Source organism: Abramis brama (assembly GCF_963993115.1).
Source record: "Abramis brama genome assembly, chromosome: 4".
Lineage (NCBI taxonomy): Eukaryota > Metazoa > Chordata > Actinopteri > Cypriniformes > Leuciscidae > Abramis > Abramis brama.
Window position 1 is genome coordinate 8,165,334 of NC_139966.1, and position 14,817 is coordinate 8,180,150.

Below are 14,817 nucleotides of genomic sequence, written 5' to 3' on the forward strand. Positions count from 1 at the left end.
TTTATTTTCTTAGTTCTGCTGAATGGTGTCTCCACTCATGGAGCGTCGTGCTGAAGTTGCCAGGCTCTCTGTGAGCCTCCTTGGCTAAATGTCTTTAGGGTGGAGTGTTCTTAGGCCTTCTCTCGATTTAGAGAGTATTCCTGCTGTGGCCTCCACTCCCCATATCTCCGCTTTGATATCAGTATCAGGTTTCTTAGTCTCCCTTTGAGCTGACAGCATTCCACATTTTTAGATACATAAATCTTGATAAGTAGTTCTTTGCACTGAACGTGGCTGGGCTTCCTCTCACTTTTGAGAGTTGTCCTGCTGAGGCCTCTGTTCTCAGAGCTCCATCTGCATGTCAGCTTCAGCAGCGGGAAGACTCGGACCAGGCCCAGGACCTCTCCCCCTCTGCTGCCCCGGTCTTTAATATCTCCACCCAGAACCGCTTTTCTCCTCTTTGCGATACGGAACGCAACACTGTAGTAATCGGGTGTCGTCCATGACGTCCACAATACCTCAGCTAAAGGTAAGGTGCACAGTCACAGTTTCCTGGTGCTTGTGTTCTCGATGTCACTGCGCAGATACCCGAGACCCTGAATGGTGATGCGAGCATTATAGCTTTCGTGCTGCATATAGGGGTGAAGGACATCAGGCTGCGGCAGATGGAGATTCTGAAGAGGGACTTGAGGAGCCTGTTCGAGGCGATACGCAGCACAAAGATCATCATGTCCGGACTGCTTCCCACATACCGACGAGTACATGAAAAATTTAGTAGATTAAAGACCTGGGTGTTATACTCGATTGCAACCTGTCTTTTGAAAATCATATTTCATATGTTACAAAAACAGCCTTTTTCCACCTTAGAAACATTGCTAAGCTACGTAATATGCTATCAGTTTCTGATGCAGAAAAGTTAGTTCATGCATTCATGACCTCGAGACTAGATTACTGTAATGCTTTATTAGCTGGTTGTCCTGCATCCTCAATAAACAAGCTACAGTTAGTCCAAAATGCCGCCGCTAGAGTTCTTACTAGATCAAGAAAATATGATCATATAACACCGATTTTATCATCACTGCATTGGTTACCTATAAAGTTCCGTATTAATTATAAGGTATTGCTAAGTTATAAAGCCCTAAACGGCTTAGCTCCAGTCTATTTAACGGATCTTCTATCACCCTATAATCCATCGCGCTCTTTAAGATCACTAAATTCAAGGCTTTTGGTCATACCTAGGATATCCAGAACCACCAAAGGAGGGAGAGCATTTTCACATTTAGCTCCAAAACTCTGGAATAGTCTTCCTGATACTGTTCATTGCTCAGACTCGCTCTCCCAATTTAAAACTAGATTAAAGTCGCATCTCTTCAGCCAGGCATTCATATAATATTTTTAATCTTACAGTTCAAACTACAATCCGGCCTCTAGTTCATAAATGCCGGAGGAGAACTGGCCCCCGACTGAGCCTGGGTTCTCCCAAGGTTTTTTTTTCTCCATTAGGTCACCTGATGGAGTTTTAGGACACCATTAGGTCACTTGATGGAGTTTTTCGGTTCCTTGCCACTGTTGCCTTTGGCTTGCTCAGTTGGGGATATTTTGGGGATATTTAATTTAATTCTATCAATCAATAAATTCCACTAGAAACAAACCTTGTTGTATTATTTTAATTTAATACTGTGAAGCTGCTTTGATACAATCTGTATTGTGAAAAGCGCTATACAAATATACTTGACTTGACTTGACTTGACTATAACCTAACCTTTTACAGTTTTGGATAAAATAGGCCTACATTTTTTGCATAATTTTTGCTTAAAAATAAAGAATTAGGTCTTACTGATGGCATTTAATGGTCAAAATATTATTAATAAATATTTGAATATTAATATTAATAAACAAACAAACTTCGAATATGATTTTTGGGCAAAAGTCAAAGCCCTAATCCATACCCCAACAATGAGTGATGAGTGCCAGTGCCATGACAATGAGTTGAGCTGTGCCATCTCCAAGAGCCATCTTTCACCAGGCAAACTGCATCCGTTACCCATTTCACAGCACCCGTGGTCATACCTAGGAGTGGACTTTGCCACAGACCTACATTGTTTGACAGATTCTCTATGTCTTGTCATCTAATTCCTCTAAAGCACTGGTCTCAAACTCCAGTTCAAGTTCCTGGAGGGCCACAGCTCAACACTGTGGCCCTCCATTGGGTTTTGTTCAAACCCTAATTAAACACACTAAACACTAGCTATCATCCCCAGTCGAACAGGCAAACAGGGATGAAGATACAGGAGATTTGGGAGCTTCCTGAGAACCCTTTGTCATGGCCACCAGAACTCTTACAACCAGTTCCTAGGCTGGGCTGAGTATGCGCAGTACTCCCTTTTGTTAGCCTGCCACTGGACTCATTCCCTTTCAGTGTGTGCTCGGCTACCAGCCTCCACTGTTCCTGTGGTCCAGGGAAACATCGGATGTCCCATCAGTCGATCATTTTTTTCGAGAGAGTGAGAGGGTCTGGAAAACTGTTCATCACTACCTTTAGAGTGCAGTGCGCAGACAAAGAACCCAAGCTGATATCCGGAGAGTTGAAACTCCCACATATCAACCGTGACAGAAAGTTTGGCTCTCCACTCATGATATCAAAATGCGCCTGTCCTGTAAGAAGTTGAGTCCCAGATATGTTGGCCCCTTCACCATCATTTGTCAAATCATACCCCATGACCTACCAGTTACAACTACCTCCACATGTTGTGGCAAATTCATAGTTCTTTTTGGTTCAGGTCTCAAAGAAGTTTCTCAGAGTCGAGGTTCCAGGTCAGAAGAATTAACTTTATTGACAAGCAACAAAGTGAGACGCCGGCTGGCCATCCAGACATCTGAAGTTACAGTATCAAGCACCCATTTTTTTATACCTTTTTCATATCATCAAGTCTCCAATGGATACCCTCAAATCTATCTCCTCCCCTCTGTCATGCCTGGTGACCTTGACACAGTTAAACATGTCTTCTCAATTGGTCAAACCTCACACAATGGTGTTCTGTTTCATACAGTATTTTGACACTCTGCATTTCTGGGTATTTTTACATTCTCTCATCTTTTTCAGAACTATTTTTTCATGCTTGTCATTTTCATTGCATCATACTTAGACATGAATCAAGGGAAAATTCTCCAACACACACTACAGAAAACACCCTTTTTTCACGTTTCACCACTAATCTGTCTTTTTCCCCCCACAGAGCCTGGCCTGACAGAAGAACACCCTTCTATCAATTCAGGAGGACAGAGCAGTCTACACACTTGTGAGATCTTGGGACTCTTGGCGCCATGGTGGTCGCTTAGAGTATTGAGTATTTTGGGGGGTGGGGGCTATGGACAAGAAGAATGTTCATGGGTCTCCAGTGATGACACTCTAGATCCAGCCCTTCTAACCACCTACCATGAGATTTACCCAGATCATCCAGCACCCAGAGAAAAAAAGGCCGGCCACCGTGATGTAGGGGGTCCTCGGCCCGCTCCGCTCAGTTCCTCATTGTCTCCATTGTCTCCTGTTCCATGTTTCCTGCAAATCTGATTCTTACCTGTTCCCTCATCGAGATGTGTGTTCACTCATCCCATCCATCCAAGATCTCCAATCCAACTGAAAAACAGAGACTGTCAGTATCTCTCAATTACTTCATCTTCAAACGTCTTCAAAATGTGTCTGCAAAGACTCACCTGCATTTACTTGTTGCTCCTCTGTGTAAAAGAAATATGTAGCGTGTTATCTTTTATTAATAACTTATCTAGATATTAAAATGGCAAATCTTTGGACCAGTGTCTCAGAATAGTAGGTTCGCTGATACAAAATCACAATTGGCCACATTAATAACCAAGTGAAAATCAGATTAAAAAAGGTTAGAGAGAAAAGTAATTTAAGTCCATTAACTCTCTCTCTGACTGACACTCTTACCAGTGAACTGAACTACTGAACTAGATCTGATTGAGACACACTCAGAGATTTAGTTTAGAGTGTTTTAAGTCTAATCAGATCATTTAAGTCCATTAACTCTCTCTCTGACTGACTTTCTTACCAGTGAACTGAACTACTGAACTAGATCTGATTGACACACACTCAGAGATTTAGTATAGTGTGTTTTTCTTTCTGTTAACTATTCTCCTCTTAAACAGGACTGAGTGTCCAAACACACAGAAAAACTCCTGGTGAAGCGACTGAGATCCACGTGACACACTGTTATAAAGATGGCGTTTATTAAAGAGGAGAGTGAAGACGTGAAGATTGAAGAAACATTCAGAGTCAAACATGAAGAAACTGAGGAGCAAACAGGTTGGTTTCATTCAGTCTTTCTTTAGTCATTCTGTATTGTGCATCTCTTTATTTATAGATGCAACTTGTGACAAAAGTAAACACAATGAAATCACATATCTGGTTGGAAGAGTTTTTCAGATGAACCCCTGAATGCTAGGTTTCATTCAGCCAGAGACTGGGTGATACTTATTAAACGTGTAAGGACATCCCGCCATCTCTTTCTTTCTGCCTCAAAAATGGTCTTTTGTATCTGGTCAAGGGTCTGTCCCTGACTTAGTCAAGTTCTCCCCACTTAATCATATTTTTTGTGTGTTCAGGTCTACTCTCATGGTGTTTCAGAATGGCATTGATATTTGACCAGTCATTCACACCTTTATAATTCTTTAGTCTTTTGTAGAAAAGAGCTTAAAGCAAAAACAATACACAGCATTATTTTTGTTATTATACAGTACTCCTGGGAATCTTTTCCCCATTTGACAGCTGTCTCTGTAATAAGCCTGAATGGAAAGCTCATCTAGACTTGTCTTTAGGGAAAGAATATCCAGTCCTGGTTTGAATGGACCTCTGCATACTAACTCAGTCCTCATAAAGTCTCTTAAGACTGGGGGCCAATCTGCTGGGTCATTTGGTGGAGCGGCAACTGTTCTATTTGGGTCTGAGCTGCTTGTATCTGATGCTGGCTGTACACCCCTGGTTGTGCTAGTACTGGCTGAGGCTGCCTGTATTTCACCTGGGTCTGTGTTAGTACTTGCTGAAGACGGCTGTACTGTATTTGCTGAAGCTGGCTGTACTGGGTCTGTGCTAGTACTGGCTGAGGCTGGATGTGGATCAACTGAGTCTGTGCTTGTACTGGCTGATGATCCAGCATCTCCTCTACGGACAAACTTAAGCATAGCACCTGCAAATTATAGATAACAACTCATTTTATAAGCTGTATCAGACCCATTCAAACCTTCTCCCCCAGATTTCCTTTTATGCATTTTCAAATATAAAATACTATTTATACAATGGCTTGGCTCGTGTAATATTTAACTAGTGAACTAACTAGTGATGCAGATATAAAAAATTTCTTTAAAATATCTTCATTCTTGTTATATCAAGAATATCTGTGAGTGATGACGTCATTGTTGATATCAAGAATTCACTTTTTTACAAGTGAACATGTAATTCCTGATATCAAAAATAGACATTGTTACTAGTAAAAATTCCATTCCTAATATCAAGAATTCACATTGTAAATAGTGAAAAATTGATTCTTGATATCAAAAATGCATTAACTGTGAATGAATAAATTAATGTCACTGTGTTTTATTATGCATGTTAAAGCAATACTTGATTTATGGTTATTATTTACTGAGGGATGTGCATCCATATTGACTAGTATGTCCAGCTAATCAACATTTTAAATTCAATATAGCCTATAAATCAATAGTCAATCAATGTCAAATTGTCAATACATTGCTTTCCTTCTTATTATTGTTCAGTTGTTAAGAGTTGTAACTAAACATTGACTGAGACTAGATAATCATTGTCTTGTTTTAAAAGTATGTATGTGCACTTATGATGAGGAGTGCCATCACGCTCGGGTGGCCATTTCCATAACACCAAAAAGGAGGACACTTTGCGGCATTTAGTGAGGCAAGCATAATTGCATAGGACTCTGGTGTAGTCGCAACTACAATACAATTTTGTCCATCATATCGATGGTATCATGATACAGTGATTCTGAAATAGACTACTCTATTCATTGTCAGACAATTTGATCTACGATATATATGAAAGTAGACCTATGTGTAACAGAAGAGGCAAAAAAGTGTTTGTTCACAGTATTTGTATTTGTTCAAGACATTGTGATGTCTGTTTCAAAAACTGACCACTGAGATGAACCGCTCTGGCAAAGTGCACAGTGCCTGAAAACAACATTTCTGGACTTCTGGAAATAACAGAAATACAAAAACAAATAATGAATGTGAAAAAATAAATAAATACACATTTCAGTTCTTAACAAAGAAGTTCCCCCTCTGCAGAAGCTCAGGCGACAGCAGCTCCTCTAGGCTCATCATGGCCAAACTCGTGCTCTTCTGTCCATTCCGGATTAAATGAGCTATGTCATTTCGGCATGTTAAAGTTATGATATGACATAGCCAGCATGTGGACTCTTAAGTCGTGGAGGCTTGTTTAAGTTTTTAACCAATTATGTATCAGATATTTATTTCACACCACTTTCAGCCAATCATTTGTTTGACCAGAGATCTTACGGCATTAGACACTATGCTGCTGCGCCCCAATAAAGATTCTAGAGCGGGTTTTTCCACAACTCTAAAAAGGAGGACAAATGAGGCTTGAGGTTTCGCCGGACAGGGGGCTTAAAATCCGGACTGTCCGGCCAAGATCCGAACGTATGGCCACCCTACATCACGCCCATATATCTTTCTGGTCTCCACAGATATTTCTGTTCCAATGGCTCCATCTCTGTCATCCCCCGGGTGTCCCTCAGTTTGTTTCATTCGTTGTCCAGTATTGTTTGTGTGTAACATGCTGTGTCGTGTCCTTGAGCTTTATCTGAGTGTACATTGTTTAATAAATTTGTTATCATTTAAAAAAATTTTTTTTGAATCTGATTAATCATAATTGGAACTAAAATGCCAAACTTAATTCATTCTTTATTCAAAGGGTTAGATATCTGCCAGTTTGAAAGTATTTGGGACGTATCCTAAAGAAAGCAATTAATAACAATTTTGATAAGTTCTGAGATTACAGGTTACATACTTTTCAATTGTTTAGTGGGTATAGTATTTAGTATACATGTTGTTGGATTTTATGTTTTACATCTCTTTTCATGTACACTCACCTAAAGGATTATTAGGAACACCTGTTCAATTTCTCATTAATGCAATTATCTAATCAACCAATCACATGGCAGTTGCTTCAATGCATTTAGGGGTGTGGTCCTGGTCAAGACAATCTCCTGAACTCCAAACTGAATGTCAGAATGGGAAAGAAAGGTGATTTAAGCAATTTTGAGCGTGGCATGGTTCTTGGTGCCAGACGGGCCGGTCTGAGTATTTCACAATCTGCTCAGTTACTGGGATTTTCACGCACAACCATTTCTAGGGTTTACAAAGAATGGTGTGAAAAGGGAAAAACATCCAGTATGCGGCAGTCCTGTGGGCGAAAATGCCTTGTTGATGCTAGAGGTCAGAGGAGAATGGGCCGACTGATTCAAGCTGATAGAAGAGCAACTTTGACTGAAATAACCACTCGTTACAACCGAGGTATGCAGCAAAGCATTTGTGAAGCCACAACACGCACAACCTTGAGGCGGATGGGCTACAACAGCAGAAGACCCCACCGGGTACCACTCATCTCCACTACAAATAGGAAAAAGAGGCTACAATTTGCACGAGCTCACCAAAATTGGACAGTTGAAGACTGGAAAAATGTTGCCTGGTCTGATGAGTCTCGATTTCTGTTGAGACATTCAGATGGTAGAGTCAGAATTTGGCGTAAACAGAATGAGAACATGGATCCATCATGCCTTGTTACCACTGTGCAGGCTGGTGGTGGTGGTGTAATGGTGTGGGGGATGTTTTCTTGGCACACTTTAGGCCCCTTAGTGCCAATTGGGCATCATTTAAATGCCACGGCCTACCTGAGCATTGTTTCTGACCATGTCCATCCCTTTATGACCACCATGTACCCATCCTCTGATGGCTACTTCCAGCAGGATAATGCACCATGTCACAAAGCTCGAATCATTTCAAATTGGTTTCTTGAACATGACAATGAGTTCACTGTACTAAAATGGCCCCCACAGTCACCAGATCTCAACCCAATAGAGCATCTTTGGGATGTGGTGGAACGGGAGCTTCGTGCCCTGGATGTGCATCCCACAAATCTCCATCAACTGCAAGATGCTATCCTATCAATATAGGCCAACATTTCTAAAGAATGCTTTCAGCACCTTGTTGAATCAATGCCACGTAGAATTAACCCTCTGGGGTCTGAGGTGTTTTCTGGGCCCTGGAGGTGTTCTGACATGCTCTGACATTTGTGCTTATTTCTGTTACTTGTGACATTTTCATGGCTAAAGTCTGATTACACTGTATTCAGCACAAACTCTGCTACAATAATATGTCAGCAGCATGTATGTAAAAGTTTGTAGTTTTGAGATAATGACATTTATGCGTGGTTTGTGAAAATACAAAAAAAAATTCTCACTGAAATAAGGTCATGAAACCCATACTTATTATTTCTTCACAAGACTTTTGAAAATTGTATGACGTAGCCTAGAATATTTGCTCCAAAAGTATGTGAAAATCACCCTGACTGCTCATTCAGATAAGACAATATATTGATTTAAAAATTGTAAGACGTGTTTTGTGTGAAAAAGCTTTATGCGGGAGGGGCGTGATCACCTCATTACTATGTATGTTTTCGCACCTTAGAAAGACAAAGACCCTCCCTAATGGCCCTATTAGGAGCTTATCAGGGCCCATCATTCTGAGCAACCTTGCACAAAGAATGAGGAGATTTAAAAAAGAATGGCTGTTTGATTGTTTGGATTTATTTACAACACAACATAATCCAAAGATACACAACAAATGACAAAAAAGCACATTTTTGAAAAAATGACCCAAAGACAGAGACCTTTGTGCCATTCCTAAAAACATTGTACATACCTTTCATATCCAAGGTGTTTGATTTTCACTTTACCATGTTCATATACAGAGACTCATGTGAATGTTGAAGTCAGCAGGACTCAGTGGCATCTGGTCCTTGAAAGAAAAAAAGAAAGTGAACATACTGATATCAAGAGAAATATAGGCCTGCACGATTTTGGGAATAAATTTTAGATTTTTCTGGTTAAAATTGCTTTTTAAAATTCACAGAATACACACACACACACACACACAAATGTTTCCAAAAATATATAATATAATGAACACCAGGTTTGTTGTGCCTTGTAGGCATAGGCTACGTGCAGTGCTGCATAAAATAATAATAGCAATAACCTATAGCAGCCTATAAATCTTTCAAAAGATTTCAGTAACAACTATGCTAGAAAAAAATATATTGATTATCATATGTTACTTCAAATGTTTCCATTCGTTATGATGATATGAAATGAGATAATAGTAAAAACATGAAGCCTAATGTTTGGTGCGTTTTGCTCAAACACGATCCAAAATATGATACATTCAAACGCGATCGCGCTTCAAAATATGAAACATTCAAACGCGATCGCGCTTCAAAATATGAAACATTCAAACGCACAGCACGCTCCAAAAATATGAAACATTATGGCTACCATATTATACATATCTACGTTTGAGCAGATATCCACAAACACAGTAACAGTAAACGGGTCTAAATATTATAATATTCACCATATATCTAGCAACAGTTTAACTGCAATGTGAAGTTTATGCAACAATAACATAAACTAATAAGTAAGAATTTCTTACCTTATATCTTTCTTGTCTTCAAATCACGTTCTTCTTCTTCTGAGGTAAATCCAATGTAAGCTCACTGCGTGTCTTCCAAACTCGACGAAAAGCAGAGACTTGTGAAGTGTTTTGCTGCTTTGTTTTTGAGGTAACGAGCGCGTTCGCGTTCCATGTGGAGATTTGCATGTGAATGTCTTTTGCGCGCGTGGGCGTGGTCGAATTAAAAATAATTAGCAAGCGTTTGAGAAACTGGACATCTTGTTGGTTTTATACAAATTACTTAAACATAGAATATTTGTTTTCAGTTTGAATCCGATCATTTAAAAGTACACACTTAAATGTTTATAAAGATATATGGCTCATAAATGTGTGACAAGTATTCGCTGAGTTTTGTTTCAGTTTATAGACGTGCTCAAGAAAAAAAAGTTCACCGCGACGGAGAGGCAGAACGCACACCCTGTTTATTTTCTTTATTTTACAAAAGCACAATGTTTTGATTTGATTGCAAGTGGACACATACAAAAGTAGAAATATCACAGATTGTTTTTTCATATTTCTTTTTTCTGTATGACCATAAATGACGGCGTATTTTAAGTTTATGTTGCTGCTATGTGAAAAAAATCCAACAAAACGCGCGGGCACGTTTGTCGACCTCAGAGGGTTAAGGCAGTTCTGAAGGCGAAAGGGGGTCAAACACAGTATTAGTATAGTGTTCCTAATAATCCTTTAGGTGAGTGTATGTTGTTTTGTGCCATCAAACTGGAGTTAACTTGTTTTTGTTTCTTTTCACCTTAGACCTGATGACTCTGAAAGAAGAGAGTCAAGAACTGAATGCAAATCAGTCCGAGAAATGTCATGATTTCATGACTGAGGAAAAATCTACTAGTTACTCACAGACTCATAAAACAGGAACTGGAAACCTTAAAGTCCAGATGGGAGTTTACATTGGAGAGAGACGTTTCACCTGCCAACTGTGTGGAAATAGTTTCAGTCGAAAAGAAAGCCTTAAAGGCCACATGAGAGTTCACACTGGAGAGAAGCCTTACTCCTGTCAACAGTGTGGAAAAAGTTTCAGTCGAAAAGAAAGCCTTAAAGGCCACTTGAAAATGCATACTGGAGAGAAGCCGTTCATATGCTCTCAGTGTGGAAAGAGATTTATACAGAAGAAAACCCTTAATACACACATGAAAGTTCACAGTAAAGAGAAAAGGTTTGTTTGTGATCAGTGTGGAAATAGTTTCAGATTTAAAGATAGCTGTAATAATCATCATATGAGGATTCACTCAGGAGAGAACTGCTTTACATGTCATCAGTGCAAAAGGAGTTTCCCAGACCTTAATCATGTAAAAATTCACATCGTTGAGAAGCCTTACACATGCCTTCACTGCGGAAAGAGTTTCACAAGAAGTATAAACCTTGAGAATCACATGAGAGTTCACACTGGAGAAAAGCCTTTCTCCTGTCCTCAGTGTGGAAAGAGCTTCAGGGTTAAAGGAAACCTTACTATTCACATGAGAGCTCACACTGGAGAGAAGCCTTACAAGTGTCTTCAGTGTGAGAAGAGTTTCTCGTATCACACAGAGCTGAAACGGCATTTGCAAACTCATTCTGAAAAGAAATAGCCATTTTCCTCAGTGTGACGAGAGGTTTAGAAAAATGTTAACAATCATCTACGCATTCACTCTGGAGTTGTGATCAGTGCAATAAAACTTCACACTTACAAATACATATGTAAAGTCATGTAATGTTTGTGTTCTTTGGTATGACAATAGAAAATGTGTATCTGTTAGAAATCAAGGCTACTTTCACACCACAGCTGAGTGTGGGCTTCATCTGAGGACGGCCCTGTTTAAAACACTGTCTGAATGATTTTGAGATCCATCTTTTCACACAGGGGACTCACACTGATAGACTCACACATAAAGGCCCTGATATACTTCAAGCAAAATCTAACAAACTGATGTGACAAGTTCATACAAAATTTCATACAAAATACAAAGTTAATTTGGAGTTCGTTTTGGGAATTCAAAGCAGCTTTCCAAAGCAAACTTTCTGGAAAAGTTCACTACGGCTGGTAAACAACATTGTACTCTCATTGGTCCATGACGTTGATGTAATAGGTAGGTGTGGCTCTGAGGCTCCGACTTCTTTCACATGGGAGTCTTCCGGGGCTCGACAATAAGGACTGCCCAGGGCCAGCGTTAAAGACACTCGGGCGATCCGGCCAGTGCTCCATCCTCACTGAAGTGGATAACTTGCGCCTTTTTAAGCCTTGTTAATTTAAATATTCAAGCGCACATAGACGCAAAAGTACTCTCGTCTCTGTTTGGTAGGCTAGTTGCGCGCTGTGTGATCAGTTTTGTGTGCGCAGCAACACACATCCAAAGCACGCACTCAGAACTATGCTCACAGTGTGTGAATACTCTTCCACGTCTTCCCGAGCTTCCACCGACACACAAAATTGTCAAATTGCCCATCTTGTCGAGTGTGGAAGAAATTTGATCTTTAAGATGTGTGTGACCATCATATGACCGTAAAAGATATTCTAATATGGAATTCGGTGTGTTCGACATCGGCTGCGGCTGGATGCACCCGATCGGCGAGAGTAGCCGCGTGCAGGCGGGGAGGAGCTGCAAACGAAGACGTGAAGTCGGACACTTTCTGGTTCCCGTAGTGACCGCTCACGTGGTGTTTGCATACTTTACCACAGCTGAAGTGAAATAAATGCAATATTTGCCAAATAATACGCAGATGTTTCAGAGACATTTACATTCAATATTTTATGTACTGCTTCATACAGCGTCTGTTTGAACAAGAATAAAGTTCAACATAAGCTACTATCAATGAAGTGGAGTCTACGTTTTTTAATCAGTTTTAATTTGATAAACATGACACAATATAACATGACAACGACATGAAAAGAGTGTTTACTGTTATGATAAACTGATTTGAGAGCTTTAGAGGAACTAAAGGTGTTCGAATAAACACGAAACACACGTGATCGTTGTCATGCGGTGAATCCGGCCAATCGTGGAACAGCTGTGTCGTCATCAGCCCACGTGCAGCCGCTCTTGAGAAGCTGCGCTGTCTGAGTTCCCCGGCTACTCTTGAATCGCTCTCGCGGTACTTTGATGGCATACGTCACAGTCACGTGGCGTCGGCGCTGTATCAAGTCGGACAAAATTTCTAACCGGCATGCACTGCTTCAAGTCAGCCGCCGATCGGGCGGCGCAGAGCTGCATGAAGTCGAACAAGCCTATTGTATTGGAATGGTAAAGAGTGTTGGTACGTGACAGGAGGGCCTCCACTCAAGGACACAATATGATGAACAAGCTTTACAATCACGACCCCTCCTGGGTCTACATTTCATTCAGTAACATTAGGCCGTTTTGATTTATATGCTGTTTTAAGATTGATGTTCGCATTATTTTTCATATGCATATTATTATATGAGTTTGCTCATATCTGCTTCTACTTCGCCTGTGTTTTGATCTGGAGACTCGTTCAGAAGCAGAGTAATAGCGCCCCCTACCGTATAACAGTGAAAACACGGAGAGTCCAAAAATCTCTTCATTGGCAGGGAAGCGTTTTCTCATTAAAGACGAGATGACAAAAGACAAAAAAAATTAAATAATAATTCGCTCACTGATCTTGACTGATTACCTTAAATAAGGGCAAATCTATATTTATGCAGTGAAGACTTTGCAGTGATATTTTACATTTGATTACTATTTCTGTAGCCTACCTGAAAATATAGTTTAGACCTACATGGAAAAACCTATCTTCAAAAATATTTAAAATTTAAATGAGTTAGGCTGGTGTGTGACCTTATTTATTAAGGTTACATGGATCAAAAACAACTAAAACAATAACTAGGCCTATTTTATTTATTACTTTTTAGTGGTGGGGCCAGTGAAAATATTGGCAGGGCAGGTAAAAATGTAAACCAGTAGAAGAAATCCTTGGCGTTGAGCCCTGTCTCCTCTGGTTCATTTCTTCTTTTCAGTCTGTCGAGGTCAGAGGTCAGTGAGTAAAAACATGAGAGCACACTGGAGAGCCGCTTTATAGTAGAAAATAAAGCATTTCAGAAGAAATGAGACGCTGACTGTTTTCTTGTTTAATACTGTAATGCTGGTCCAACTGTTTCTTTGAAACGGGCCTCCGAATTGCAAAGGGCCTTGACTATTACAAAGGGTGAAAACATTCACTGATGTTCAACAATGAAACACAATGCTTTAAGAGATGGAGCGTGTCAACTTTTTGATCCGGTTGATAAGAAGAAATTACATATCATCCAGTTTAAAAAGTTTAAATAATTGTTTGAAAACATTAGGTCATTAGCAATTTTTAATAATCTTGATAACTGTCATATTTCAGCACAAATTCCATACCGCCGATTTTATTAAATAATGAAATGTAAATCAGATATTATTGTGATTTAGAAGAAATGATTTTAACCATAGTTTTCCACTCAGACAGTCAAAATCAATTGTTTTAAACCCATCATCAGTGTAATTCTTTACAGTCACAGCCATTTTAATATAATGCACTTATATATTCAGTGGAGAAACTGAGAATGAACACGATGGATATATTAATCATGATAAGGATTCAGTTATAGTTAGTAAATTAAACAGTAGATCTTTCTCTGCAACCACAAACTTATTTTTTAATCACAAATTCTAAATGAGTTTGAAATACTCAAAAAGTTATTTCCAATCCTTGTAATATGAATATCAAGATACTTGATTTTGTTCATGATTGAGAATATCACAAATACTCAGTATTTTGTACAATTTTATTAAGTAATAAGTCAGAAGCTGGTGAAAAAAAATATCAGTGGTATTGAAAGCTTTGGGAATCTGTGATTTTCCTTTGAATCAATCCTTTATCTTATCATTTGAATATGTTTTCTATATGTGAATTTCTATTTTGTGTGAACAGGACTTTTATTTTGGTGACATGATGTCATAAGGCTGCGCCGCTCCTGCATCTGTGATTCTGCTGAAGAAAGGTTTGTGTTTTTAATCATTTAAAGTGTTTAAATCAGTTCAACCCATCAGTACAATTTTATAGAGACCT

The 14,817-nt window shown here is 39.5% G+C and overlaps 3 protein-coding genes across 7 annotated transcripts in view; 2 read left to right on the forward strand and 1 right to left on the reverse strand.

The window, feature by feature from the left end:
• Positions 1–11,555, forward strand: part of LOC311081621 (uncharacterized protein) — a 37,083-nt gene extending 25,528 nt beyond the window's left edge. For 2 of the 4 annotated variants that reach the window (XR_014605953.1, XM_084112197.1), the window contains exons 3-5: positions 3,216–3,632; positions 4,147–4,303; positions 10,531–11,555. Coding sequence is in view for 2 of the 4 variants with exons in the window: in XM_084112197.1 (XP_083968323.1) it covers positions 4,219–4,303; positions 10,531–11,357 (912 nt within the window). In the remaining 2 variants the exon portion in view is untranslated. Of the gene's footprint in view, positions 1–3,215; positions 4,304–10,530 lie in introns of all 4 variants that reach the window. The other 2 variants (XR_014605952.1, XM_084112198.1) reach the window with 1 other exon arrangement.
• LOC311081602 (protein NLRC3-like) overlaps positions 1–14,817 on the reverse strand; it is a 649,618-nt gene that overhangs the window by 376,978 nt on the left and 257,823 nt on the right. The window lies entirely within an intron of this gene.
• LOC311081607 (uncharacterized protein) overlaps positions 14,682–14,817 on the forward strand; it is a 57,070-nt gene continuing 56,934 nt past the window's right edge. The window contains exon 1 of the mRNA XM_084112173.1: positions 14,682–14,749. The gene's annotated coding sequence lies outside the window, so the exon portion shown is untranslated. The remainder of the gene's footprint in view (positions 14,750–14,817) is intronic.